Source organism: Doryrhamphus excisus, linkage group LG13, assembly GCF_037039965.1.
Source record: "Doryrhamphus excisus strain RoL-2023G ecotype Guam linkage group LG13, RoL_Dexc_Guam_v1.1, whole genome shotgun sequence".
In the NCBI taxonomy this organism is placed as follows: domain Eukaryota; kingdom Metazoa; phylum Chordata; class Actinopteri; order Syngnathiformes; family Syngnathidae; genus Doryrhamphus; species Doryrhamphus excisus.
This window is the reverse complement of record NC_136369.1, coordinates 868,076-893,483: the sequence shown is the minus strand read 5'-3', so window position 1 is coordinate 893,483 and position 25,408 is coordinate 868,076. Positions and strand designations below refer to the sequence as shown.

Genomic DNA, 25,408 nt, shown 5'->3' with positions numbered 1-25,408 from the left:
AGGAACACGATGATTATCAGGCCAACGATTATCAGGCTGATATGAGGGAATTATAACATCATTGGATAAAAACTGTTCAGATATCCAATCATCTAGAAAAGTGCCCCAATAAGGTGAGATGACCTGAACTCTAACTTGTCAACAAAGATACATTTCTTGGACCAAATGCCAAAAGAGACCAGAGGCCAGGGACTTCCGCGGTTCGGGGCATGGGCCCGAATACAGGGCACCTTGCTGGGCCCCAGGAGGTAGCTCCTCCCCCTCCGCGTCCATACTCTGGTTGTCCTGGTCTAGTCATGTCATGATGTTTGGATGTATATATACATATATAACATATAACCTATATATAACGTATATATAACATATAACTTATATGTAACTACTGTATATAACATATACAGAAATAAAAAACATATAACGCTGTACTGTCACATGTCTATGGAATATTTTCAGATTGGCTCATATTACGGCAGCGAGATCGCTCCAGTGGACATGGATGGAGATGGTGTAACTGATAACCTTCTGGTGGCGGCGCCCATGTTCTTCAGCGGCGGCATGGAGAAAGGGAAGGTCTACATCTACCGATTGACAGAACTGGTAGGTAGAAAGTGGACCGTCTTGGAAGACAGACCACGTACTGTACTCACGTGAACCCACCAACAGGGTGGGGTCACACGTTCAAACTCCAGACATCCTCGGCTAAAGTGACCAATCACACACAAAGAACCTTTTGCATTCTGGCAGACGTTTGCCTCATGAGTTTGACTCCACCAAGCGTGGAGATGCCAAAGGGCCCCAGCTTCAATCTATCAGAAGAAGGAAGTCGGTAGGGAAGTACGTTTATCCCAGTGTGGCGGGAAACCCTTCATGTGTGCTGTGTAGGGTTGCCGACACCCGACACTCCCCGTATCGCCTTGAGAATCAACTCCGGTCCGTAAAGCCTCGATGGTTTCAGTTGGACGACTTGACACAGACCAGACGATCCATGCCGGTTAGTTGGGAGCTCATTTTTGTCCCGAGGGAAAGCGGATATCACCTTTATGGGGTACATATAACTTTTTTCTTAGAGACCCGGGCTGAAGGTGACCCTCCAATTCTACAACTAACTGGGATGAAAATCAGCAATATTAGTTACGCCGGTTTTGGTCCTTAAAGATCAAACCTTACGTCTCAACCACGTGGGAATAGACCTTTCATCGTAAGCCACTCCTTCAGAAGGAAAATACGCCCGAAATCAGCTTCATTGGCATTTGCTCAAGAGCAGAAATGACCACCTCATCTTCCGTCTGCTCTAAATTTGGTTATGAAGCCAAAAGCCAAGTAGAGCAAGGATGTGCATGACGACTGATCCAATGGCGTTCGTCTCCGTTCGGTCACAAGGTTTTCTTGGAAACATTTTCCAGTCACTTAATGACTTCCATAAACTTGGATCCCTTCCACCTGAGCTTGGACGCGGCGTTGTCTCGGACTGTTTCCCCTCAGAGGATTGATCAGTTAGCACGTAGTCCTTGAAGGTGAGATCTGTGTCATGTAGTCGAGGTCGAAGACCGAAGCCTTCGAGTTTTAACAGATTGCTGTTGATTCTGACGGCAACGTGCGTCCCTGGTTGGCTCGCTACGACTGTTGGCAACCCGCCGTGTCACATGACGGGTTTCCACCAGACTCCAATAAAAGCCTTTCAAAGCTGATGCTTGTTTGCATCGGCTGTGGAAGACATTTATTGGCGGTCAGAACATCGTTTCCTGTTTGATCCATCCCGGGTGCGTCCTGGTCGGCTCGCTTCAGCCGTTGGCAACCCGACGTGTCACGGCGCATGTTTCGATGATGAGCCGGTGGCGCCGACGCTGAACAGCCGCTTGCTTTGGAAGCATTTCAGCATTTGAACTCCACGAGTGGTGAGAAATATCTTCAGCTTCTTCCTTATCCCGTCACCATCGGTCGGCGTAATTCATCAGCAGCGACATGAAAGCCACAGACGCTGACGCAAACACTTTTCAACGTGCAATGCAACCTTTTCCATGTGGCTCATTTCCTGTTGTTTGTGTTCAGTGAGGAATGAAGAAAATATCCGTGGAAGTTCTAGAAAGAAATAAAGCAGACCTTTACTGTAGCCTCGCGTTCGTTTAAGGGCCTGAGATCAACTTCCTGATAAACGTTCTCGATGTTCACAGATGTTGGAAATCAGCAAAGATTCTCCAAACTCTTTTTCATTGTAGAGATGAAAAATCTGCAAACTCCTGAGTTCCGTTTTCCTGTGTAAATGACGCCATTAAATAAAGATAATCCTGAGCTACTTAGAAACGACACCATCAAGTCAAAAACAAATCAATGATTGTGATGCTATGATCTGAAATACACTAAACATGCAGTATATGCATGTGGTGTATATACATGAAATACACTAAACATGTGGGAATGTACCAGACACACGGGATGTACGGGATCGGGATCGGGATCACAGATACCAGCCTTCAATCTACTCAGTATGGTATCAAAACGGAATCAGTGGAATCGCACATGGTAACATTTTACAATAAAGTACACACAACCTATCTACCTAACCCTAACCACTACTTCTTAGTTCCTTATTAGTTCCTCATTGGTTCCTCGGTAACTACTGATTAGCTCTTCATTATTTCCTCAGTAACTACTCTAAATGTATGTGCCTTAGTTCTTTAGTAACTACTCCAAATTCACTTAAACAAACAAGCAATGCGATTAGTTGGGAGCAGGTTTTTGTCCCACAGGGACCTTAAAGTCCTTAAACAGCTTTGCTGCCCTATCAGCATCGTGTTGGTTGCCCCTGGCAACAAGGTGTCCCTTACTTCCTGATATGGTTCTTCCTCACGTCAGAGCTGAAGGACACGAATGAACGCTTTGGTCTTTGTTGGTGATCCATGGTGATCGCTATTCCCAGAAGCTTGACTTTGTCCATCTCAAATCTTTCATTTCAGAATCGTTTTGTTTTTGAGGGCGCTCTGGAGATCCACAACGGCGGCCAGAATGCTCGCTTTGGGTCTTCGCTTGCACCCGTTCCTGATTTAAACGGGGATGGCTTCAATGACCTGGTGGTCGGAGCGCCGCTGGAAGACGATCACAAAGGCGCCATTTACGTTTTCTTTAGCCAACACAACAGAATACTCCGCAAATACAAGCAGGTAGGTTGTTACTGGTTCAAGGACACTTTAACAACGTGCCCATGAGCAAACGTCTGTCTCTTTTCTGTACGTTGGAAAGACAGAAAAACAGCCAAAGGGAAGATGCTAACGAATGCTAACAACTGCTAATTCCAACTCTTCTATCCATCCTTCCCTCCTGGGTACATTGAGTTCCCATAGCAACACAGAAAGGAACGCTACACCTCGCGTTAACTTTTCTAAATTCAAAAACGAAAACGGCAGCAGTAATGGCAGCTCCAATAATTAGCGTTACCGTTCCGCCGGTGGCGTGAGGCGTTGGGAGGCCATCAGTACCATCGTGGGTTGATGTGACACGTCCCAAGTGAAATGGACATCAAGTAGCAGGCAGCTAGCAAACGCCAACGCATCACGTAACGAGCGCGTCCACCGCCGCCTCGCACGCTGCCACTTCCATGCGGCTGCATTAGCATTCCTGGCAGCATGCCATCGTTCCCAGTCCCATTGGATGCTGGCCGCCCTGTTCTCGCACAACAACGGAAAGTCATGATCATCATCAAAAGCATCCAAGTCAAAACGAAAGCGATACGAAGCTTCCAGCAACCCAGCAAGTTAACGTGAGCGCTGGAAGTGGGGGGGGGGGCGGCTGGGTAATGGCGAGCTGCCATGGCGGTCATATCACAAACATACAACTGGAACGTTGAAATGATTTCCCTGATCGGAAGGATGTTTTCCATTTTCTCCCAACCGGGTTGGCAAGCAGTCCGGGCGGCTGGCGGGGATCCGGCGGTATGTTGTTTACTCCTCCGGCCGCACACGCTCGGATTTCCATGAGCCGGAATTCATAGCTAATGCATGTGATGGACAGCTCGTCTGTTCCAGCCGGAGACCACCACGCCCCCTTGGGCAGGTCGCTGATTGGCGGCGAGACACGGCGACCTCAAGTATTGGCGCTGACCTTGACAGCGATACCAGATGAGCCTGCGGCAGTGGTGGTTTTGGTCACATGACTGGTCTATTGTGCTCCCATCTCTCCTTTGTGTTGTTCTCTCTCTCAGAGGATCGCAGCAGCGGACTTGGCGCCCGGCCTGCAGTACTTCGGCCGCAGCATCCACGGAATGATGGATATGAACAACGATGGTTTAGTGGATCTGGCGGTTGGATCCCTTGGTGCAGCTGTTCTCCTGTGGTGAGTGGTCCGTGTCCGCTACGAACGCTGAACCGTTGACCGTAAATTATGTAGGTAAGGTAGAACCCGACACTTTTATGCTCTCATCAGGAAGAAGATGTCAAGGTAGTGGAAGGTTTTCCTCCACAGTAGCGTTCAGTGGAGCCGTCACAGATGTTGCCAGATGGATGCTCGCTAGGGATGTCAATCTCTGTGTGGTACAAGTCAAGTCAAAATCAAGTCAAGTTTATTTCTATAGCTCTTAATCACAAAAGAGCCTCAAAGGGCTTAACAAGCAGGAGACCACAGTAGATGATAGACCCCATCCCTGATCTGAAGATGCAATAAAAAACGCCATATTTTAAAACGTAGCGATTCAGCGGTTACATTTGTTGACGTAGTCCAGCAGCCAGCAAGGTTTTGAGACCAAGACCTCCTGATTCCAGCCGTGAACCGGCGCTACGGCCATAGGTGGCCACGGGCGTTCACGGCTGAACTTCCCAACGAAGCCTCTTCAGGGCAGCCGACCCGAAGGTGTGGAGTCGAGTTTCCGTTGACGGTCGCCACCTGGTGTTGTACTCGGCCATCCCCAATGCAGAAACGCTGCTGAGGCCAAAGACATAAAGACCATGGCAGCATTTCCAATATGGATGTTTGTGAGATAATAGCAGGAATTGAATACCACAATGCGTGCGGTACGGAGCGTGCATTGGGAAGGTCAAGCAAACCGGAGATGATGGTTCATGTACACTAATCCATGGTGTGACGTTCCAAATGCCTGTGACGAGTCGTCCTGAGACTGGGGGGTCTGTTGTCCGTCTTGACAGGTCAAGGAGTGTCGTCCGCATTTATACCAGCGTTAGGTTTGAACCCAGCAAGATCAACATCTTTGTGAAGGACTGTCAGAGGGGTGGCAAGGACGTGACCTGCATGTCGGCCATCGTGTGCTTCAACATCACGGCAAGGACCGCCATTGCCGCCACGCAGGAAGTCGGTAAGCCAGCAAACAAGCCAACTCTCAGACTGCCTTTGCAAAGCTTGGTGGCTCTTTGTCATTAAAACGTCTTTTCCTTCTGAGACCAAAAGATGCTGACGGCTGATCTGCTGCCGTAGGCGTTTGGTCAGATGTTTTTTGGACTTGCTGAAACACGGCAGGAAGCGACATGGCTGGTTTTTAGTGGAAAAGGCCATAAAAGCTCGTACAGTAGATCCTTTATGTCCTTTCCTGTGTGGTGGCACCAAAAGAAATATGTTCCTTTACTTCCCCCAGAGGAATAATGGTATTTCCCATCCAGCCCAATGCCGCTAATGACCTGGGGGTCTGTCCCATCAACCTTTCCATCAGAGTCGACTCTTTATCCGAGTTCATCAAGCAGGCGGGCGTCCACCTGCACACGTGCTCACGGGTTCCTCACTCCAGGTTTATTTAGGCAGAAACAATGGCAGCTTCCTGTTTCACTGCACGGAAGCAAAGGTGAAGGGGTTCCCACCCCCCCATCCCCCCCCCCCCGCATCCTTCAAATAAATCAAGACATGCCGAAACAGACTAAACGGAGAACGGAGGCCGTTATCTGGTCTTTCCCGGTCACATCCAGGAACACCTTGATTTCATTTTCCACTCGTTGTTATGTCTGGCGAGTAATGCCGGGCAGATGTTTGCAGGAGCTAAAACCTGAGCAAGGCTGCGTTCCCACTGCCGGTCAGTTGGGACTTGTGGCTGAACAGCACCATTCCGATTTCTTCACTGTGGACGCTGGGTGGCACATCCCGCCCATCCGTCATCGGAAGGCGTGGTTGACCGTGCCAGACTTGGATGAAGGTACTCAGCTCTCCTGGTCATCGGAAAATGACTTTTGCAAATTGTCAGTGAAGCAGCTCAGGGAAATCTCCCAGCATTCCTGGCTCCGACATCCGCTCCTCGGAACAGACTCCGCAAATTCTTCCCATCTTTCTTCTTAATCTTCTACACAGAATCATTTAGTTGGAAGGGAGGGTTGCCATGAAGTTGTACGACACCCAAATCAGCGGTGTAGTGCATCAACGGTACTCCAGCCACATAATTCAGGCACTTTGGTCCCTGACCTTGAGTCTCCAGTGAGGGTTGGACTCAAGACTCACCAAGACTCACCAAGACTGCGCTTTCTCGACGATTCTGTTCATGACTTTTATGGAGACAGTTTGAAGGTGCAGCCCGGGTGTTTGGGTTGGGTGTCTGCTTTTTTCGATGATGTGGTCCTGTTGGCCTCATCCAGCCGTCACCTTCAACTCCCACTGGAATCGCTTCAAAGCCGAGTGAAAGCGGCAGGATGAGAATCAGCACCTCTAAGTCCAAGTCCATGGTTCTTGCCTGGAAACGGGTGGAGTGCCACGTCCAGTTCAGGGATGAGATCCTGTCTCAAGTGGAGGAGCTGAGCACCTCGTGGTCTTTCTCATGAAACCTGAGATCACAGCGTCTGCGGACTCTGCATCGGTCCGATGTGGTGAAGAAGGAGCTGAGCCGAAAGCCAAAGCTCTCAATTTACCGTTTGGATCTACGTTCCTACCCTCACCTATGGTCACCTATGGTCACCTATGGTCACCTATGGTCACCTATGGTCACCTATGGTCACCAATGGTCACCTATGGTCATGACTTGGGTCGTGACCGAAAGGTCAAGGTCACGAGTGCATTGAGAGGAGCCAGATGAGGAAGCTTGGGCATCTGGTCAGGATGTCTCCCAGGCGCCTCCCTGGGGTGTTCAGGGCATAGCCGACCGGTAGGAGGCCTCAGGAAAGACCCAGGACACGTTGAAGAGACCATGTCTTTGGCCTGGGATCTGCCGGTAGGAGCTACGGGAAGTAACAGGGTAGAGGAAGTCTGGGCTTCCCTGCTTAGGCTGTTGCCTCCCCGACCTGCCCTTGGGTCTGCGTAGCTCCTTTAATTGGCTGCTCAACTCCAGTTTCAGGTACCGCATCCCTCGGTTTTTCCATCGAGAAAGAAAAGTGAAGGCGATACATGGAAATTGTCAAACAATGTGGTTTGGAAATGAGTCATTTCTAAAGTTCAGGGTTTGGATTCTTGTACGAGTCGGTCACACATTCAGACCGCGTTAAGAGACGAGGTAAAACTGCAGTCGGCCGCCAGAGTGATGTCATTAGCCGCCGCCGCCATTTTACACTTTGTCTACAAACGGAAGTCCATCTTTAAACCAACGTGAGCTTTCACAGTCCAAGCATCAGACCACTTATACTGCCCTCACCCCCCCCCCCTCAGCTGGGAAGAGGAGGGGGGCTTCCATAGCTCCATTTGGTTTACGGTCACCATGGCAACGAGTCCTGTGCCGTTCATCCTGGTTCCCACTCATAAATACCTTTTAGCATCACGTGTGATCCAGTAAAGCTGACCCTTTACCATTGTCGATGGTGATAGAATACTACTACAATACTACAATACTACAATACTACAATACTACAATACTTCAATACTACAATACTACAATACTAGAATATAATATACTACTTAGCATGCAGAGGTATGGGGGAAAGTCCATGCATTGATTTCAATATAAGGCTTTCTTTTTCCAGGCATTAAATACAACGTCTCCATTGTGGAACGACGTTTTAATCCACGAGCCGTCCTCGACAATCCCAGCAAGTCTCAGCCTCACAACCTGACTCTTCTTCCTGGGGAGGAAACCTGTGAGCACATCTACTTCCATGTTATGGTAAGGATTACTTCTTGGGACGAAGGAAGGGAGGGAGCGAAGGAAGGAAGGAAGGAAGGAGGAAGGGAGGGAGTGAAGGAAGGAAGGAGGGAGGGAGGGAGGGAGGGAGGGAGGGAGGGAGGGAGCGAAGGAAGGAAGGAAGGAAGGAAGGAAGGAAGGAAGGAAGGAAGGAAGGAGGGAGGGAGGGAGGGAGGGAGGAAGGAAGGAAGGAAGGAAGGAAGGAAGGAAGGAGGGAGGGAGGGAGGGAGGAAGGAAGGAAGGAAGGAAGGAGGGAAGGAAGGAATGAAGGAATGAAGGAATGAAGGAAGGAAGGAAGGAAGGAAGGAAGGAAGGAAGGAAGGAAGGAAGGAGGGAGGGAGGGAGGGAGCGAAGGGAGGGAGCGAAGGGAGGAAGGAAGGAAAGAAGGAAGGAAGGAGGATAGGAAGGTGCCTGATGAAGACTCCGGTATCCCTGACTAATGGGTGCCTCGATGAAGATTGGAGTTGGAGTGACTGACTAACGAATATTTGATGAGACTCAATTTGACTGAATGAAGACTCTGACTTCAGGTTTGATTCCAAGCTGTCCATCAATCTGTTGTATTGATCATCCAAGCAGGGCCATGGTGTAATAATAATATAATAATAATAGTAATAATAATAATAATTGTAATAATGAGTCCCATATTCATATACTGCATATGGAAGTTAAAAGAGGAGTTTGATGCCCACGGTGCATGTTGCAGGAAACCATCGACTACGCGAGACCCATCGTGTTTGCGGTCCAAGTGGGCTTGTGGGATGCGGAAGATGGTCCGGTTCTGGATGAAAGCTGGCCCACCCTTTCAAAGACGGAGGTGAGAGACCAAAGCCAACATGAAGTCTTGCCACGCTGTTTCTGACCCGCTTGGTGGATCGCTAGCTGCCCTTCTGGAACGGCTGTGATGAGGATGAGCGCTGCGTTCCGGACCTAGCGCTGCAGACCGGGACAGACCTGATGACTCCAAAGTAGGAGTTGCATCATCCATCAGCAGAAACCGCATTCGCATTCACACGCTGCCTTCATCCTCCCTCAGTCGCTTCTGCTCCCAGCCTGTCCAGTCTCGGGGGGCTTTCTGCCGCCATCTGAGTGAAGGCGGCGCCGAGGGATCCCTGCGGGTTCTAGAAGCAAACAGGAGACGCGTGGTGGTGGACGCCCGGCTGGAGAACAAAGGAGAAAACGCTTACAATGCTCGCCTCAACATCAGCTACTCGCCCAATCTGCGTTTCTCCAGCCTCATCTTGAAGGTACGAGCTCGTCATGAACGTTCCGGCTGCTTTGGGGGGACGCTGACGCCATTTTGTATCGCTGATCCCAGGACAACGCCGATGTCAGGATCGAGTGTTACCCAGAAGACAAACTGAGGCATGAGAAGGTCTGCAACGTCAGCGCACCCTTCATGAAGTCCAAGGCACAGGTGAGACCGCCGATGTCCTTCTTTCCTACGGCAAATATGGCGATTAACTCTTTCAATGCCAGCCGTCTGACTGAATGGACCCCTCGGGTACCGCCCACTTTGGACCATTTCCAACGATTAGTCAAGGCACGCACAATATTGGGTTCTATTCTTATGGAAACACGAGCCTAACGAAACAAAGATTAGGTTCACGTCTTCCATCAACCATCATTTAGCGACTGCACCCGTGAGCTGAGACTGGGAGAGTTCAGTGCTCAAAGGCACTTCAGCAGTAGCCTCCAAGTAGACGGGAATCTCGCCAACGCTTTGTTTTGGTCCACGGCGGGACCTGGATCCTCTGGTCCTCACGGACCGAGCTACTGGCGCCCCTCATGGACCTAAAACCCGTCGGAAGTCTTTGGGAACGTCAGCAGGAAGTCCTTCATGTGAGAGACGGGTTGCTGAGGTCAAAGTTGAATCTCATTGCTGAAGTATTTCTTCCAAGTGTGTCATCCCGCGTAGAGACATATGATCATTGAAGTATTACTTCCAACTTGCTGTATGGATTCCCGGGAAGCGGGCCATAACCTCGGCTGTCGTGCTGCCATGTTTCCTGCGCTGCGTGGGAGTTCTGCTTGTTCCTTGTTCCTGTGCAAAGATGTTTCTACTAGCGGCGTCGACGCTACCAGATGTTTCCTTTAAATGCTCTCCTTTCTTCCACGCACGTTCACGTGCACACGCCTGTTTGAGCCTCGGCCCACGCCGTAGTTGGAGGAAACGCAGCAACGACTGCGGAGCCTCAAGCGGAACGGATACTCGGCAAAAATGGAGAATGAAATGGTCTTTTGAAATCCAGTTTAGCTTCAAAGTCCTGCTAGATGGATGATGCAACAACACCAACGTTCTTTCTATGGACTCTTGCTGAGCCCCCATCCACCAGGACCAGCCTGGACTTTGGTCTTTTTAGAGAGCCCCCATCCACCAGGACCAGCCTGGACTTTGGTCTTTAAAGAGACCCCATCCACCAGGACCAGCCTGGACTTTGGTCTTTAGAGAGCCCCCATCCACCAGGACCAGCCTGGACTTTGTTCTTTAGAGAGCCCCCATCCACCAGGACCGGCCTGGACTTTGGTCTTTAGAGAGCCCCCATCCACCAGGACCGGCCTGGACTTTGGTCTTTAGAGAGCCCCCATCCACCAGGACCGGCCTGGACTTTGTTCTTTAGAGAGACCCCATCCACCAGGACTGGCCTGGACTTTGTTCTTTAGAGAGCCACCATCCACCAGGACCAGCCTGGACTTTGTTCTTTAGAGAGCCACCATCCACCAGTACCGGCCTGGACTTTGGTCTTTAGAGAGACCCCATCCACCAGGACCAGCCTGGACTTTGTTCTTTACAGAGCCTACCTTGATGCCTTCCCATATAGAATCCACATTTGGGACCAAAAATGAGTTGAAAGACAAAACAAAGTAGTCCACTTGTGTGGCGTGGTGCGTTCAAGGACTGTCAAGCAAATCACAGCTTTCATTAAACATACTAAACCTGTGGACTTAGTTAGTATATATTCTATTCTATTCTATTTTGGCTAGGGTGTACCCCGCCTCTCGCCCGAAGACAGCTGGGATAGGCTCCAGCACCTCCAGCACCCCCGCGACCCTCGTGAGGAAAAAGCGGTAGAAAATGAATGAATTCTATTCTATTCTATTCTATTCTATTCTATTCTATTATATTATATTATGTTATGTTATGTTATGTTATGTTATGTTATGTTATGTTATGTTATGTTATGTTATGTTATGTTATGTTATGTTATGTTATGTTATGTTATGTTATTTGAATGAAATAGGGGCCCATATTTCCAAAGTTAATATCCTTTTCCGTACAATTTGACGTTGGTATCGTCGTCGTGGCGTATCGAATCGGTGCCCACAAGAAATGTCCATCCCGACTTATTATGGATTAAAAAGTATTTCTATCTCTGATTAATTATGTTGAATTATTATTGCGTGAGCTCCAGTCAAAAGCTGATGAATGAATGAAGTATTAATGGACTGGCCTAATTTGAGGTCTTGAAGGAAGCCGCCTCTCCTGTGCCTGTTTGGTCCAGCAGGTGAGCGAGAAGGAAAAGGAGTCCGCCATCTGGTTCTCATTCCTCCATTGAGTTGTTGAAAGTGGACTTTTCCGAGTCCTTCCGAAGGCTCGTGACGTATTTATGGGCCACGGCTTTCTGTGCTGGTGTCACGTTTCTCCTCCAGGGAGGCGATGTTTGACTTCCCTTTCATAAGATGACACTGATGGTCCTCAGAGACGTGCAATCAAAGACATCCCACACAAAGCAGATTACACAGCAGCCATCCGGACCGCTGATGTCTGGGCATGCCTGCTGTGCTGCCTGCCGAAGTAGACTGAAGGAGTTTATGCAACGTCCTGACCGCACTATTATCATAAACAGCAGTCATCACCCGGGCAACCAAAATATGGCGTTTGGCCGTAGCGCTCCCCGCCAACGGAACCAAGACGTCTCCTGTCAGTCCTAAAATCTGCCAGGGGTTCGAACGCGTGCGTTGACTCTGAAGGACGTGGAGAATCACAAAGCAAGACTTTCCTCTCTGATAGTCGGGAACCCAAGTGGAAATGCCAGGCCTGCAGGAACTTGAACGGGTTCTCCCGTAAACTCAAAGTTTGATTCCCGCTACAAACCCGCAGCAACGTCCAAACGCTCCAAAGGATTCAAACAAAACAACTCGGGAGGAAACGAATCCCTATTTCTTGGTCGATGGATTCGGGACGCTTGTTCCCGTGACGGGACCATGTCCCCCATCACTGCGGTTATGGGCATCGCTACGCTTTGGTGCACACGAGTTAGCAAAACAATAAAAGCACGTTGATTTCCCTGAGGCATGCCCTCCAATATCGTGTTTGTCTTTAGCATTCACTCCAGTCTTCGGGAAATGAAAAGATAAGCCTTTTTCCAGGCTTTTCCAAAGAATGGATGTGGTCGGGGTGGGGGGGGGGGGGTTCCCATTTGTTTATGTACCATGTCTGTGGTCCGTCAGGATGAGTCATGCTATGTGGAGGAGGGAAGCTAAGAGCTCCTTCACGCTCCTCTTTGCTCCTCTTTGCTCCTCTTTGCTCCTCTTTGCTCCTCTTTGCTCCTCTTTGCTCCTCTTTGCTCCTCTTTGCTCCTCTTTGCTCCTCTTTGCTCCTCTTTGCTCCTCTTTGCTCCTCTTTGCTCCTTGGACCTGCTCACTTTATTGGAGCATGGAGGACAGTAAACGCTCCCCGCTGGTCCCTGCTGCTCCTCTCTGCTCTTCTCTGCTCCTCTCTGCTCCCCACCGATCCCCGCTGCTCCCCGCTGCTCCTCTCTGCTCCCCACCGGTCCCCGCTGCTCCCCTCCTCCCCCAACTTTCCATGTGTGCTCCAGATCTCATTTTGTTTTCCTTTCTATACGTTTCGTTTTCTTCCCAGCCATGCTCACCCCCCCCCTCCCCGCGTTCCCACAATGGGCCAAACGGCAGCTTCTGATTGGTAAATGGAAGACAGCAGCTGTGTACTCGCACACAATCAGGATTCATTTTCAACTGTGGTGGTGTAATGCTACAGCTGCTGCTTTTTAGGGCAGAAGGTGCGGGTCCAGTCCCAGCTTGTTTTTTTAGTATGAAATATTATACAGTACAGATACTCAATATGAAGTCCTTCAGTACACATGTACTGTATTATATACTGTATTATATATATTACTATTATATAATATTATATATATTATTATTATATATGATCTAATATTATATGTTGTTCTAAATCCAAAGGGCCGATTCCAACAAGGAGTCATGCTGGTGTTTGTCGGATCCTCTCGTCTTCCCAGTAAACATTTTGGATACATTTGGGTCCCGCCCTCGGCATTCTGGGGTCGTCGCCACAACGCCGCCGGCCAAGACGTGACCAAGTCCTTCAAATGGTCCTGATGATGATGGATCTTCCCTAAATGCAGTCATCAGTCGACTGAGCAACTTGGAACGATCCAATAAACGAATAGGCCTCATCAACCACAAAACACAACTCGTCAATTCATGAGTGAAGTCATTTGTGTAAAAAGTCGTTAGTGAGGAGCGATAATTGAACCCCAAAGTTACCAGGGATTACCACACAAGAATAACATCAAAGGACAGCGGCTGCTTATTTAAGGCTGGGTTGTCTTGTAGGCCTTTTCATGGTTTTCTAAATATTGGTCCCGCCTCGTCTGGAAGGAAAACCTCCTCATGGCCGCTTTAGCGTTTATTAGCATTAGCCATCTTTATCCTTCATGATGGTGCTTGGCGAGCGGGTCGATGGCTTTCCTTTTCTTTGGTGCACCGCCGCTTGAGGAGATAATGAGGTGCCAAAGGTGAGCTCGTTAGCGGCCTAGCAGCCATTTTCATTCATTGGAGCGCTTGGGTGTGGTCATGGCTAATAACCCATGGACGCTGACGACTATGAACCATGACTGAATGTCTGCTGGGCTACATCGTGCTTGTCTACACACTTGATGAGCGTTGGCTGAAGTCCTGAAAACAATCTGATGATCGTTTTACCGTATTTGTCTTGTAGGTTTTATTCCGTCTGGAGTTCGAGTTCAGCCGCAGTGTCTTCCTGGACCACCTGAGGGTCATCCTGGAAGCCAGCAGGTGTGTACGCCCAACCCGCTTTGCCCCCAAACACCCGGGTTAGTCCACAACGCTCCACAATGAGGGAAAACCACAAAAACCCGATCGGCCTCCTGATCAAACGTCACTTCATCAAGTTTGAAAAGTAGATCTAAAAAGGTGGTGATGGGCGTGGCCTACAATCTAACCCTAATGGGAACGTTGTTGTGTTGCAACAGTAACGGCGAGGAGGTGAACATGGCAGACAATTCCAACGACATCCATTACTCCCTGCAGTACGAAGCCGATCTTCTCTTCACGAGGTTTGCCATTCCTTGGACCTTCTGCTCAGACACGGCCTGCTCTCATGTTTGCTCCTCACGTCAGGGATTCCAACCCGACGCGCTATGAGATCAAGTCGGAGCTCTCGCTGGAGGAGCCCGGAGTGACCGGTCCTCCTTTCAACTTCACTTTTCAGGTGAGTGCTCACCTTGCAATGGTGGCTTGGTCCGTGTCCGACGCGCACCATGACCGCCACGCCGTTGTTGCAGATCCAGAACCTGGGCTACTTTCCCGTTCGAGATCTGCAGCTCAACATCCACATCCCGGAAATGACCAAAAATGGCAACCAGCTGCTCCAGATTTCTGATTTCCACATTGACGAGGTACATGACCTTTCTCAAACTGAAGAACGGCTGCTCCTCTTCGCAACCATCCGATGTTTCCCGATGTTGTTATATTTGCCAGGTGTACATTTCAGTGTTAAGACGCTCTGTGATGAATTTAGTGTTGTACTGGTATTTTCCAACGCTTGTGAATGTCCAGAGGAGAGGTAGTGAACACATCGGTAGAAGGATGCTGCCAGGTAGGAGGCGTGGAGGAAGACCAAAGAGGAGGTGTATGGATGTAGCGGAGGAGGACATGGGGGACCTTGGAAGGAGGAGATTGGTTTGCTGGGGTGCCCCCTGGAGGGAAAAGCCCAAAGTGAAAGAAGTTCATAGTTTTAGATTTCCAGTTGAATTGTTGATGGGTCCTAAGGCTCATCGCTTGGTCCGCCATTTGGTGATGGCCCCCCCTCACTAACAGATGTCCCCCCCCCCAGAGAGATGGCACCTACTGTCTACCGCCTCAGCACGTGGCGCAGAGCAGGGCGTCGCCCGAGGACCTGACCCGCTTCTCTCGCTTGGTACCGCACGCCCCCAAACAAAGTCCCCCAGCAGAACCGATTCACGTCTTAACTCTGTTCCTGTGGCCACAGAACCGAAGCAACACCCTGGTGCTGCCCATCCAGTGCACCGTCAGCGTGGCGTCCTACAGAGAAATCTCCGTTAGAATCGCAGGCGTCCTACGAGTACACACTCTACACGCGGTGAGTACTTCTACTTCTGAGTACCCTTGGGGGGTCTTCGGTGTACTCAGCCTTTTCTTTTCTCGTCTAGCTGAAGTTTAAAATCCTTGAACTGGTCACCAGCGCGTCGGTGGAGCTGCCCCCCGCCAGTCACATGTTCCTTCAAGAAGAGAGGCCCGTCAGAAATGTGAGTCAGCACGACGCCGCCCGGGTGGCCTTCTTGGCCTGACCCTGTCCCCACTGGCCTGGGGCCACCTCCGGCACTTCCTGTTTGAAGCCTTGGCCGTTGCCTTGTGTGGACTTAGCATCATGAGGAGGAGCGCTTGGTCGCGACTCCTCTGATGTCCTTGTTGGAGGACTGGAGCTTTCAACTGTTGCATTCAAGAACGTAGGAAAGCTTAACCCTGGAAGGCGACAGTCGTCATGAATGTCATGATGTTTCATGGTCCAACATGGCTGATCATTGGGGGTGCCACGAGACCGGACCGGGTCACCATGGTCACCGTTGACATTCTAACATTACTTTGAAGAAGAGTACAATGGAAGTACATACTAGTACATATTGCAGTGTACTAGTTGATTTTTACTTTTCAGTGTACTCATTTCATTTCTTCTCCGTGTGCATACTAGCGGCCCCGCCTCCACCCGTCCAGATAAAGAGTCAATAAGTGCCCACCAGTCCAGGGTGGACCCCGCTGGGATAGGCTCTGGCATACCCGGCACCAAAAACAGATGGATGAATATCTGAGATATTTTTTATTCTGTATGATGATATAATTCCCTGGTATGGGCCCAATCATCGCTGTGCCCCCCCCCCCAATCCAACGATCACCTGATCTGTTGTTGTGTTTCCTGTCTGATGGTTTTTCCTCTTAAGAGGAGTATTGGCTCATGGCCGTGACACAACCGTGTACTAAACTAGGCCATGTGCAGGTTTGGTTTGGTTGCCCGGTTCTTCCAGTCCAGAGAGTCGGGGGGGGGCAGACGTCCCCTAATGGAGCAAACGGAAGCAAAGAAGAACCGGCAGGGAAAAGTTGCTTCGTGGTGCTCAGGGACCGAAAGGACCCGCGGCTTCAACTTGTCGACTCCAACGGCTCTCTGCTGCCATCTCTTGGTCGGCACACGAAGCGCAGCATCCAATCACATTTGCTGTCCTGCTGCTCGTGGGGGGGGGCGTCACCACCCACTTTCTGTCCGATCCAGGGAATACAATTGGGCTGGTATCGGCCGTACGGAATCGATACCGGCGCGTTCTTCACGTGGAAATTCACTTTATTTCACTGAATTTCATTTACAGTACAGATGTATAATACATATGTACTGTAAGTACAGATGTATAATACGTATGTACTGTAAGTACAGATGTATGATACGTATGTACTGTAAGTACAGATGTATAATACGTATGTACTGTAAGTATAGATGTATTATACGTATGTACTGTAAGTATAGATGTATGATACGTATGTACTGTAAGTATAGATGTATGATACGTATGTACCTATGTACTGTAAGTATAGATGTATGATACCTATGTACTGTAAGTACAGATGTATGATACGTATGTACTGTAAGTATAGATGTATAATACGTATGTACTGTAAGTATAGATGTATTATACGTATGTACTGTAAGTATAGATGTATGATACGTATGTACTGTAAGTATAGATGTATGATACGTATGTACCTATGTACTGTAAGTATAGATGTATGATACCTATGTACTGTAAGTACAGATGTATGATACGTATGTACTGTAAGTATAGATGTATAATACGTATGTACTGTAAGTATAGATGTATAATACGTATGTACTGTAAGTATACGTAGATGTATAATACGTATGTACTGTAAGTATAAATGTACAATGATATTCCATGTGTGTATTTGTAAGCGACAGAGCAGCTGAGGTTCTGGTCTTGTGTGGTCCTTGTAGATCATCCTGGAGGTCCGAAAGGAGGGCGACTACCGGATCTCCATCTGGATCGTCCTGGGCAGCACCCTGGGGGGCCTCCTACTGCTGGCTCTGCTCAGTCTGGCCCTGTGGAAGGTAAGTGTGGTGGTCCCACCAGCCGACCCGAGGCGGCGTGTTTACTGTCGTGTCGGTCGCCATCTTGAAAAGTGGACAACAACCAGCGGCTCCATCGTGTTGCTCAAGAGCCCTTGGGAAATCTGGTTTGTTTTTGTGTGAAGTCCTTTTCTCCGGGTACTCTGCTTTTCTCCCCCATTCCAACAACACGTTAGCTTAATTGCCCCCCCCCCCCAAATTGTCCATAGGTATGAATGTGAGTGTGAATGGTTGTTTGTCTATATGTGCCCTGGGATTGGCTGGCCACCAGTCCAGGGTGGACCCCGCCTCTCCCCAAGACAGCTGGGATAGGCTCCAGCACCCCCGCCACCCTGGTGAGGATAAGCGGTAGAAAATGGATGAATGTAAAACCCGTGTTGTGATTGGCTAATATTTCCATTTGCTCGCTGATGTCAATCATCTCAGGAAGACGTTTTCACACCAGCAACCTTGCCTGACCGTTCACCGTTTCTTACATGACGCGCGGCCTCACCTTGGCCACACCTCCTCCGTGTCTGTGATGTACTTAGCTTCCCCATACGAAGGACTTGTCCTCCTCCTTTCTTCTCCCTGGGATGCAAGGTCGCGGGCGCCGGCCTTTGTAACGCCAGCGTACGGACGTGTCGCTCTTCCCTCCGTTTCTTCCTTCTTCCTTCCGCACTTTTCTCCTTCCGTGATGTGTGGTGGTTTGATTCCTGTAATTCATTCATTCAAGCCAAATCCGTCCTGAATGGGATGTTCTCCTTTCCAGCTGGGCTTCTTCCAGAGGCAGAAACGGGGGGACGAGGATGAGCGGGAAGCAATGGGAAAAGTGCCCGAGGAACGGTAACGCAGGCTGGAGGCCCCAGCAAGACGCCTTTCCCCCAGGGGAGCCGACGCTCAGGGACCCCTCCTCCTTCCTCCCGTCCTCCAACTCCCACGGCGGCGCCGCCCGGACGGCCCCGTGCGGTCGCACACCGGACCTGTCCCACGCCACGACCCCTGACCCCTGGGAGTCAGCACTGTCACACTCACAGCGTATCTGCACTGTTGCGACACGAAGGACGTTCGACGTCCGCGTCGTCCGCCGTCCTCGCTGTCAAACCTTCACGGCCTTTGGGGCTCGTCTTCCTTTGGAGTTCTCCGAGTGCTGAGGAGGGACAGAGATGAACCTCTTTGGAGGTCCTCCTCCTGGTCTGCTTGTTGTCATATTTATTGAAGTGGCTACGTTAGAGTACATGAACGACCTCAACCTGTCCGCCCATAAGTCAAGATATTTGCTGCGTGTTGAATTTGATGTAAAAAAGAGACGGTTGACTTTCAAAGTACCGTAAATTCCAGCGTTTGAGCCTCTACTTTTGTCTTCAACTGGCAGGAGCCAATCACGAGCTAGCAGGGGGTCATCAGGTATACCAGTATAGCAGTCTGACTCACGGTGTCATCTTCCAAACAACACTAAATCCATCACACAGTCACTTAACACTGAAAATATGTATACAAATATACAAACATGAGTCAATATGGGATTACACTGAAAAAAACATTCAAGTTTACCATAAGGCATTGCGTCTCAGCAAAGCATCCATTGAGGTGCTGCGATGACGTCAGCTTGCCTCTGGGCTTTTGGCTCCAGGTTCTCTGGCTCCCTCTGGAGGACAGAGGCAGCATTACTGCACCATCAACCATTTTCTATGGTTTCTATGCTCCTCCAATGAAACCGAAATGCATTCAAACTTTAAAATGTTCGATTTTTTCATATGAAACTCACATTTATACATTCATACATCTTGTAAAGTTATACTGTTTGAGTGCTAAGTGCATGTGTGATGAGTTTAATGTCAGTCAGAATGACATCTTGCAATTTCCAATTTTTCATTGCTCATGATTGGTTCCTGCACCACAATATAAAACACCGGAATGATGCACCAGTGCGGCTTCTATGCGTACTAATCAATTTTTTCCTCTAAGGCTTATCACTGAAATTTACGGTAGACTTTTGTCTTCTCTCTGAAACTCCCTTTTCAAGAATACTTTCATCCTTGAAAACATGCCAGATGATCTTTTAATTATTTGATGCACTTTGACTTTGTACAGATTTAACTTGAACTTGTAAATAGCTTCATACACATTTTTATATCCTTTTAAATTAGGGGTGCACAATAATAAGGCCGATATGAGGGAAATATGTACGTCATACATACGATAATCTGATAACAAAGTAGTGCCAATCCCCCATACAGTGCTGCCTTGGTTCCAGAAGGTCTGACTCAAACCAAAACGGATTCTAACCAAAGCTAATTTTCCCATAGAAAATAATATAACCGGGGCGGATGTTAACCAAGGCACCACTGTCATTAAAAAACACTGCAGTTACAGGAGATTAGCCATACTGTGCAGGTGAGCAAATCAGGTGCTCCTTTTTCTCCTGCCTATGATGTCGGCCTGACGTAGCATCCCTGAGCTCACTTGTAAACAAACATCCACTTTCTGGGGAAGACATTTAGCATGCTAGCTGTGCCTAATGCTCTGTGATGAGGGGGAAAATCCTCGGAGCGTGTGCCCGAATACAGTGCACCTTGCTGGGCCACAGCAGGTGCCCACCCCCCCGCCCCATACTCTGGTTCTCCTGATGGTAGTCATGTGCTAGTAGTCATGTCTTGATGTTTGATGATGAATTTGTACACTTGGTCAAATCCTAATTTCTTCCGGTCCTTTGTACCTCCAGGTGTGGACAAACTAAACTTTTCTTTTCTTTAAAGTAGACATTAAACGTTTTTGGTCTTAAGGAGCAGAAAGTTATCGGTTTGAAAAACAAAGATATCGTGCCTGTTACTAGTCCTGACCCGGTTTATGGCATTGTGCGTCCAAAAGGACGTGAGGATGCGAGGGTTTGGATGGAGCCAAGCTGCTAACGAATGCTACTCATTGATCCAAAACATCGGCCGTCGCTCTCGTGCAGCAGAAAAGGCCTGGACGTGACGTCGATGAAGTAAAAGTGCAGCGTGTCGCCGACGCAGCGTGCCAGCATCCTGGTGGGCTTGCCAATGAAAGTCTCTTTGTCCCGATGGAGTGTAGAGGAGCTGGAATAAGTCTATGAATAAAACATGCGTTTGTCTCCAACAAGTCACATCCTGTCTACAGAAGGACGTGAAAAGAGTCAACGAGGCCAAAGACTTGCTGGTCTTGGTGCCGTCGTGTTCTTGCGCGACAAAAAAGCAACAGCAGAGACCATGAAGACCATGAAGTACTTCCCTTGCTGAGAGATAACTGCAGGCCCGTTGTATACTTCTTATACTGCATCATCCTGGTAATGCAGTACTCTATTTGTCAGGCTGATGAATTGCATTCATTAGAGAATTTTCTTTGGATTTGATCCGGAATTGGGTGAATTCTCGGTATGTTGAACTACTGCGTTTCACACCAGCAGTAATACATAATACTAGTATGTACAAACAAGTATTGGTGTATCTTCTTTTGTTTAAAGTACATATTACAGTTTTGGTGATGAAACCGCTCCGTGATGCTCCGAGGTGGAACACGGAACACGGTGCAGAGGCTTGGCCGGATGACATCTGGGTCATCCGGGTCTGTCTGGGTGACAGCAGAAGGAAGACCTCCAAGCCAACCAAACCATGCTGATGGGCAGCATGATGGTCTTCCACCTCAGGTTCTCCGCTCTGCTCAGCAGAAGCAGCTGGTGATTCCCAGCAGGGGGCCGTAATTACGCTGCATTCAGGAACACTTGGACACCTGCATTCAAATGACTGATGGCAGTGTCCCAGAACTGGAAGGGGGGGGGGGTGAACAAGGGTTTTCCCCTTCCTGATTTCTTGTTTTTCAAACAATCATCAAATTGGAATACTGGTCCAGCATCTCCACAGGGTCCGGGTCAGGACTTGGACCAGCCGCTCCAACGTCTACATTTGGTTTTTCTTCAGCCATCCAGTGGTGGACCTGCTGAATTCATGCTTCCATTGATCACAGCAAGTCTTGGAGACCATCCCACTACCACCACCATATTTTACCCTTTGTGCCAGAATGGGACACACACCTTCCAAAAGGTCTGGTCAGACCTTGGAGTATTGTCCCTATTTTCCTCCAATAAAAATCATGTTTTACTTCACACATGATTTTAGAAAACAAACACAAACGATACTTGATATTTGCCGAGAAAGAAAGACGAGAGAAACATCGCCCACTTTGACAGATGAAAATACATTTATTTGATATTTACAATGTACATCAATATCAATATCATCAATATCATCAATACCCTAATATCTGTGGACATTTTTTCTGTTATGACAAATGACAACATATGACAACATATGACAACATATGACAACATATGACAACATATGACAACATATGACAACATAGAACATATGACAACATATGACAACATATGACAACATATGACAACATATGACAACATATGACAACATATGACAACATATGACAACATATGACAACATATGACAACATATGACAACATATGACAACATATGACAACATCCTGTTTTCTATTGGCTCAGCTCTCCGTGAGAAGGTGGGAGAGAGAGAGGGGGGGGGGGGAGAGAGAGAGAGACGGGGGCGGGGGGGTCAAGGCGGGTGAAAGCTCATCTTTCCGCCAGAGTCCTCCAGGCGGATGTCCCATTTGTGGGAGGGGTCCCAGAGAAAGGCCATTGTCTTGGGCCCACCCATCCGTGGGCGTGGCTCCGCCGCCCAACTTTGCTAACTTTCCAGGCTGTCACTATTTGTCGGCGCGGATGGAGAACTCGGACGCGAGCGAGCGTGGAAATGTCCCGATAGCGACCAGGCCTGGATCGGTCCGAGCGGGTCCTCGTACGCGGCGGCCCCGGTGGGGATGAAGCCAACCGTCACTCGGCTCTAAACTCCGGCTTGTGTTCCGAAATGACCCGTTCGGGCTGCGGGCTTCCCGCCGGACCAGGAGCTCCTCTCGTCCGCTTCTTCGTGGCGCTCGTGGCCGTGCTGGGAGGCTGCGAGGCGCTGGGGGGGCCGCCACAGCCAGGTCAGTTCGGCATCGGACGTGAAACTTGAACCGGTTGCTTTCATTGTCAAATCAGGTGAAGAACCAAAGCGGGTCTTCTTTTGTGGAAAGGAAGGTTTAACCCCCCACTTCCCCCCACCCCCCACCCCAGCGTCTGCAAATGAAGGAGGGTGAGGAGAATCTCTCTGGGGGGTTTGCAGGATGCAAGTTCTAATCCTCCCCGTGGAGTTGCTTCCTATACCAAGTAGCACATTTGATGCGCTTCTCTGCTCATACCCGCTGGATGTTAAATATGGATTATGGATTATGGATTATGGATTATGGATTATGGATTATGGATTATGGAAGCTAGCAGGAGGAGGAGGAGGTCCATCAAGGTGTCATGAGGGATGAGGGGAGGCGCCCCCTTGAATTCATATTTCAGATCATCACCCTAAGGAAAAGAGCATTACAATTTGAATGAAACTTTGGAATCAATACTCGTGAGTACTTGTGAGTACTTGTGAGTACTCGTGAGTACTTGTGAGGCAGTGAGACTCAAGTCTTTGTTTGTATGAACTTTGTTGAGTTTTTGAGTATCAAGTCAAGTATTTGTCAGCTTGTAAGTTGGTGAAACTCGAGGCTTCATCAAGTATCCGTGAGTCCCTGATACAGTCATCTTGTCGAGTCAAATACGAGTCTTTGCAGTACCCGTGAGTCAGTGAAACTTGTGAGTCAGTGAAACTTGTGAGTCAGTGAAACTTGTGAGTCAGTGAAACTTGTGAGTCAGTGAAACCCGTGAGTCAGTGAAACCTGTGAGTCAGTGAAACTTGTGAGTCAGTGAAACTTGTGAGTCAGTGGAACTCGTGAGTCAGTGAAACTTGTGAGTCAGTGAAACTTGTGAGTCAGTGAAACTTGTGAGTCAGTGGAACTCGTGAGTCAGTGAAACTCGTGAGTCAGTAAAACCTGTGAGTCAGTGAAACGTGTGAGTCAGTGAAACTCGTGAGTCAGTGGAACTCGTGAGTCAGTGAAACCCTTGAGTCAGTGAAACTCGTGAGTCAGTGAAACCCGTGAGTCAGTGAAACCCGTGAGTCAGTGAAACCTGTGAGTCAGTGAAACTTGTGAGTCAGTGAAACTTGTGAGTCAGTGAAACTTGTTAGTCAGTGGAACTCGTGAGTCAGTGAAACTCGTGAGTCAGTAAAACCTGTGAGTCAGTGAAACTTGTGAGTCAGTGAAACTTGTGAGTCAGTGAAACTCGTGAGTCAGTGGAACTCGTGAGTCAGTGAAACCCTTGAGTCAGTGAAACTCGTGAGTCAGTGAAACCCGTGAGTCAGTGAAACCAGTGAGTCAGTGAAACTTGTGAGTCAGTGAAACCCGTGAGTCAGTAAAACCCGTGAGTCGGTGAAACTCGTGAGTCAGTGAAACTCGTGAGTCAGTGAAACTCGTGAGTCTTCATCAAGCACCCGTGACTCAATGGAATTCGAATTTTTGTCAACTTGAGAGTCGGTGAATCTCAAATCGTCGTCAAGCACCCTTGAGCAAGTTCCACTAGTGGAAGAAGCAGTGGGCAAGTGAACCATTGAACGACCCGTGAATCCCGTTTCAGTCAAAAAAGGGGTTGAAGACTCCCATCTCTGGTTTCACGGGGCTTGCAGCAGATGTTCCATCATGGTGTTGCTTGCTTATGCTACGTCACCAAATGCACATGAGCGCGTTTGTTGCTTCAGCAAGAAAAGAAGCGAGCGCTGATCTGACTTCAGCTGCCGAGGCTCACCTTTGACCTTCTGCGTGGACCATGAATAGGAGTCTTGTGCGTTTCCACCCTGCTGCTGTCGGAAACGGCACAGAGAGTCGGGCAGTGATTCCCGAGTCTTTTTGTGGGCCGATGGGGATCTTCCACCGCATGGCGGATGGTCCAGCATCAGCCGCGTACCCGCCTGCTGCCAGTCACACTGCAGAATACGGACTCAAACGTACGTGGTCAAATATGTGGCATGGCTCAGTGAGGCTCGGCAAAGATGGCGGCCGGATAGCCGGGTAGGCAGAGGAAGGGATTATCTTCCCTTCCCAGCTCATCTTCCTTTCCTGGCTTCTTCCCACCAGCAGGGCCAGTCCACCAGGACCTCCCCCGGTATGAAGTGGTTCACCCCACCAGAGTGGATGTCAGAGGTCACTTCCTGTCCAACTTCCTGTGTCATCGTTCCCGCCGCGTGCAGCGCCGCGATGCCTCAGCGGAGTCGGCGGACCAGGAGAGAGTCTTCTACCGGTTATGGCACGCAGGCCACAGTTTGCACTTTAACCTGACGCTCAACCCGCACCTGCTGGCCCCCGGATTCCTGACGGAGAGGAGATACGGCGGCCTCAAAGGGGCAAAGGTCCGCCCCCACGGATCCTCCCAGTGTCATTTCCTGGGGGAAGTGCGGGATGAGGCTGCTGTCCAAGGGAGCGCCGCCATCAGTACCTGTGATGGACTGGTGAGTCGCTAATGGCGAGGGGCCGCACCTCAAGTCCCAAACACTGAAAGGTTGCGGTCGCTTTCATGTCAAAGAGAAATGCTGCAAATGTTGTAGGAATTGGTCCATCGGTCCCACTTGGACATCATCTGTCTGATCGATCGGTCGCCACCGTAAAAGACGTGTTGGCGTACGCCGACAAATGCCTTTCAAAGGGCTGGTCTCAAAGACCCATTGCCGTGCGGTGGCAATCGCCGTGCGGTGGCAATCGCCGTGCGGTGGCAATCGCCGTGCGGTGGCAATCGCCGTGCGGTGGCAATCGCCGTGCGGTGGCAATCGCCGTGCGGTGGCAATCGCCGTGCGGTGGCAATCGCCGTGCGGTGGCAATCGCCGTGCGGTGGCAATCGCCGTGCGGTGGCAATCGCCGTGCGGTGGCAATCGCTGCACGCGTGCTGCGTCACGTAGGGTTGCCAGTACCCATACTGAGCCCACAAGGGGCGCATCGCCGTTTTCCCGTATCGCCG

The 25,408-nt window shown here is 49.4% G+C and overlaps 2 protein-coding genes across 2 annotated transcripts in view; both read left to right on the top strand.

Annotated features, from left to right (window-relative positions):
* Positions 1-20,415, top strand: part of itga11a (integrin, alpha 11a) — a 45,793-nt gene extending 25,378 nt beyond the window's left edge. Inside the window, exons 13-30 of the mRNA XM_058088642.2 lie at positions 454-597; positions 2,955-3,158; positions 4,196-4,326; positions 5,133-5,299; positions 7,869-8,008; positions 8,733-8,843; positions 8,909-8,994; positions 9,063-9,273; positions 9,345-9,443; positions 14,010-14,086; positions 14,284-14,367; positions 14,432-14,522; positions 14,596-14,709; positions 15,147-15,230; positions 15,303-15,413; positions 15,484-15,579; positions 17,331-17,444; positions 18,214-20,415. Coding sequence (XP_057944625.2) covers positions 454-597; positions 2,955-3,158; positions 4,196-4,326; positions 5,133-5,299; positions 7,869-8,008; positions 8,733-8,843; positions 8,909-8,994; positions 9,063-9,273; positions 9,345-9,443; positions 14,010-14,086; positions 14,284-14,367; positions 14,432-14,522; positions 14,596-14,709; positions 15,147-15,230; positions 15,303-15,413; positions 15,484-15,579; positions 17,331-17,444; positions 18,214-18,291 — 2,142 coding nt within the window. The 3' untranslated portion in view covers positions 18,292-20,415. The remainder of the gene's footprint in view (positions 1-453; positions 598-2,954; positions 3,159-4,195; positions 4,327-5,132; positions 5,300-7,868; positions 8,009-8,732; positions 8,844-8,908; positions 8,995-9,062; positions 9,274-9,344; positions 9,444-14,009; positions 14,087-14,283; positions 14,368-14,431; positions 14,523-14,595; positions 14,710-15,146; positions 15,231-15,302; positions 15,414-15,483; positions 15,580-17,330; positions 17,445-18,213) is intronic.
* Positions 20,416-22,188: 1,773 nt separating this feature from the next.
* adamts7 (a disintegrin-like and metallopeptidase (reprolysin type) with thrombospondin type 1 motif, 7) overlaps positions 22,189-25,408 on the top strand; it is a 33,512-nt gene continuing 30,292 nt past the window's right edge. Inside the window, exons 1-2 of the mRNA XM_058089711.2 lie at positions 22,189-22,473; positions 24,535-24,905. Of these exons, the coding sequence (XP_057945694.2) occupies positions 22,356-22,473; positions 24,535-24,905 (489 nt within the window). The 5' untranslated portion in view covers positions 22,189-22,355. The remainder of the gene's footprint in view (positions 22,474-24,534; positions 24,906-25,408) is intronic.